At 47.9% G+C, this 3,516-nt stretch overlaps 1 protein-coding gene across 1 annotated transcript; it reads right to left on the minus strand.

Moving 5' to 3' along the window:
* On the minus strand, positions 1 to 2,888 carry LOC306794706 (homeobox protein DBX1-B-like; the record flags this gene model as incomplete). The annotated part of the gene is made up of 4 exons (XM_079292890.1): positions 1 to 414; positions 543 to 745; positions 2,313 to 2,414; positions 2,522 to 2,888. 4 exons carry the CDS (start codon positions 2,886 to 2,888, stop codon positions 133 to 135), a joined length of 954 nt encoding a protein of 317 aa, XP_079149016.1. The 3' UTR covers positions 1 to 132.
* Between the last annotated feature and the right edge of the window lie 628 nt (positions 2,889 to 3,516).

Consider the following 3,516-nt stretch of genomic DNA (forward strand, 5'->3'; position numbering starts at 1 on the left):
AACTGGAGAGAAACTTCATTTTTTTTAACAATGACATTTATGGGGTCGGCAGCTTCTTACAAATCTGGTCACAGTCTCATACGAAAACAAAACATGGGTTATATTCTCTATATTTGCTTATTTTTAAATAAATTAAGATACTGTTATTTCTTCTTCGTCTGACTCTGAGAAGTCCGAGTGCTTACTGGAAAGAGATGGAGAGGAGATGCTGGAGTGCGCCCTGATTCTCTCTCTTCGAAACTCTTCTTCCTCATCTTCCTCCTCAGCCGAAGACTTCTTGCCCACGTCGCTGAGGTCCGGGTGCGGGTTGGCTTTGGTGGGCAGCGTCTGCTCGCGGCAGCCACCGGATGACAGCAGCTCTCGTTCCTTGGAGTTCCTCCACTTCATTCTCCGGTTCTGGAACCAGATTTTCACCTGTAGACGGCGAAAAAAAACGGTGAGTGAAAATGTGCTGCGTTAAGTGCAGCGGAATGCACAACAGTGGTGTTACGCGCAAATTACGCACGACGTATTGAATATTTGAATCACTTGTGAAGTTTTACCTGTGAGTCTTTAAGGCCCAGCTTAGAGGCAAGCTTCTTCCTGTCGGGCTTGCTGATGTATTTCTGTTTCTGGAACATTTTCTCCAGAGCTTTGCGCTGCACATCGGAGAACACGGCCCTCCTCAGCATCCCTCTCCGGGGTTTTCCTCTGGCGGCCAGGGGCCAAGAAAAGGTCCCGGGAATGGGGACAACGGATGAAGATGCTACAATACAAACAACGAGGAGAAATTGGAACTTGTTAGCTTTGCTTTCTTTGCCACATCTCCGAAATAAATACTGTTCGCGGAGAAGAAATTATCATTAAAACGACCCTGCAGACACAAATGACCAACTAGGAGATATTGAATATTCTTCTGTTGTCTAAATCTCAACTAAAAATCCCTTAGAAATCTATATGAATGTAATGATTTCCCTTTAAGCCCGTACTTTTCAACTTTTTATTGGAAGTTTTCTTCCTTTAGAACTGTGCAATACGTCTCCGTTTTGAGTGAAATGGCACGAGGTGACTAATTAGCACATTGGCCGGTCTCCAACCGCATTGGTATGGTAAAGAGGTAGCATATCCTTTAAGGAACCCTGTGAGGGCGGATAGAGGAGTTAATAAACCGTGAACGGTAATTGTGTAGTAATGAACTAACGCAGAAAAGACTCTGGACAGGCGGCGAAGGCCATATATTATCGCAACAAAAGGAGATTTACACTTTCAAACTAAGCACAACTGCATACCAGAATACTGATGCCTGGAGGGGGGAGTGAAGAGTGGAGGGGAATGGCGCTTTTTTTTCTTCTTCGTGCCTTCAAATCATTTTCATTAAATGAACACGAAAAGCTATTCAGCACGCTGGAGTTGTTTTGTTGAGGCTTTCAGCTGAGCCCATGAAAAGACTCCATCTCCATTATGATTTGTCTGAATGAAAGCACGGACTAGCGACTTTATAGACTTTTCTCAGAGATTCTTCTTTATCTCAACTCGTTGATTGGCCCGCTTGGAGAATAAACGTTTAGGGCACAGAGAGAGGGAGGATTGGAGGTCAGTGGTAACCTATCCTATGGGCCGAGCAGCACGCAGGGACAAACGTCCCCCAGCTATGACATTTTTGGATGCAGTAGGGCTTTTTTTTAATTTTTTTTAAATCGCCTTACTTCAACTCCCTCCGCGCGAGACACTCTTCCTGTCTGCGTTCTGCTAACTGGACGTCTTCCTGACAGTAGCTGCCCTGTGGCCGCAGAAGAATCAGGAACAACGACGCGCTATGTGGTCTTGTGAGAATATTGAAAACTCTCAATAGCGCCTAATAGGGAAATTAGTGCATGACTGGTTCACGCCTTTGCCCCCCACACCCCCCCTGGTAAAAGTCACTCTCCGGGGTGTGTGGGTGGTTCGCCCGGTGGGAGCTGACCAAATTGGTCATGGTGCTGAAGGCTTTGTTGCCCACCACAGCGGCCCGGTGGCCCCCCGGGCTCTGTGGGAAAACGCGGGGCCAGAGAAATGCCAAAACGCCCCCCAATGGGAAGCAGGGGGGGACTATAACTCGCCACCCCGCCTCAAATTTAGAGTGTGACGATTTGGGATAATTGGTTAATTAGGAGTGGGTGTGTGCGTCCGGGCAGGGGCCAGAGCTCCCCATTAATAAGACAGTGATTTCTTCTTTCGGTGGTTAAAAAAATATATCACAGGGTGCGAGAGTTTTTTACATTGAAAAGCAATTAGTTCAGACAGAATTCTAAAGGCTAAAGATAGATGGAGAAGTGCGTAAAAGCTGCGCCCACCTGGAAAATAAGGCGTCCTGAATATGGGGTGAAAGGTTCCGTCAAAGCAGGGGATGGGGAAGGTCTTGGCGTGCAGGCTGTGGAAAGTAGGGTGTGAGGACGCTGTGGAGGAACATCACACGTTAATCATTCCCGAATGAGAAACAATCATTTCTAAGAAACACGTCAACTCAAACTGATGGTATGGAGCACGGAGTCCGTCTACTCACCGATCTTTGGTGAAGGTGCGAGGATGGCGCTCACTCCAAACTTGAGAAAAGTTGGGTCCTTGCTGCTCGACACCGACATTTTTGGCGAGCACGATTCGCGCGTCACCGCGGTCGTGGCCACCGCGCGCTCCGCGGGCACGCCGCTGAAGGACACGGTGGTGGTGGCCGTGGGCAGGGAGGCGCACGCTAACGGGACAGTCCGGTTAATGAAGGCGGCAGGCCGGCTTATCCGCAGCAGGTCCTCCACTAGAAAGCTGGAGTGGGTATGGAAGCCGGACGGGTGGGTGTGGTGGAACGGCAGAGCGGCGGCGGGCCGGTACAGACCCGGGTAGAAGGCAGGAGGCGCGAGGACGCTTGGGATCATCATGGTCCCGGATGAGAAAAAAGTCTGTGTGTGAAATCTGAGATACTCCTTGTGTCAGCTGGGAGAGAATCAGTCGTGTGAATGGCTGCTAACTCCTCTGGTTTTCCCACTCAGGGGAGAGGTATTTTATAGTGGCCTGCCCCCCCCTCCCCGGCCCTCCGCTCAGCGCTGACAGCCTCAACAATGGGGCTCAACAAAGTTCTCCACATGGGTCGCTTTCATGCCGCATCCCCCGGCCCGCTGATTGGCCGAAGGACGCAATTTATGATTGCATTAGACTTCATAAGCAAGCAACACACAATGTCCCCACCACAAAAGAGGCTCAGTCATCAATTTTGCATGTTGACCACTTTCCTTTCAATTTGTTTTGTTTGGCAGAGGCAAGCGGCCTAATTAAAGAGCAATCTTTACAGATTCAGCCATTATATGGGGGCTTTTAATGAGTACTTAAATAAAAGATACTTTATTCGTTCCCATTCATGGTGTCTTTCTGTTATGCAGATTATAAAAAAATATACAGCCTACTCGTTAACAATGTGAAATTATTCTTTTATTCTATTTTCAGCAGTGCAAAAATAAAAAATATATACACATAAGATGATAAAAGTAGGCTTTAAACAATATAATACTG

Source organism: Melanostigma gelatinosum, assembly GCF_949748355.1.
Source record: "Melanostigma gelatinosum genome assembly, chromosome: 2".
NCBI classification, from domain to species: Eukaryota; Metazoa; Chordata; class Actinopteri; order Perciformes; family Zoarcidae; genus Melanostigma; species Melanostigma gelatinosum.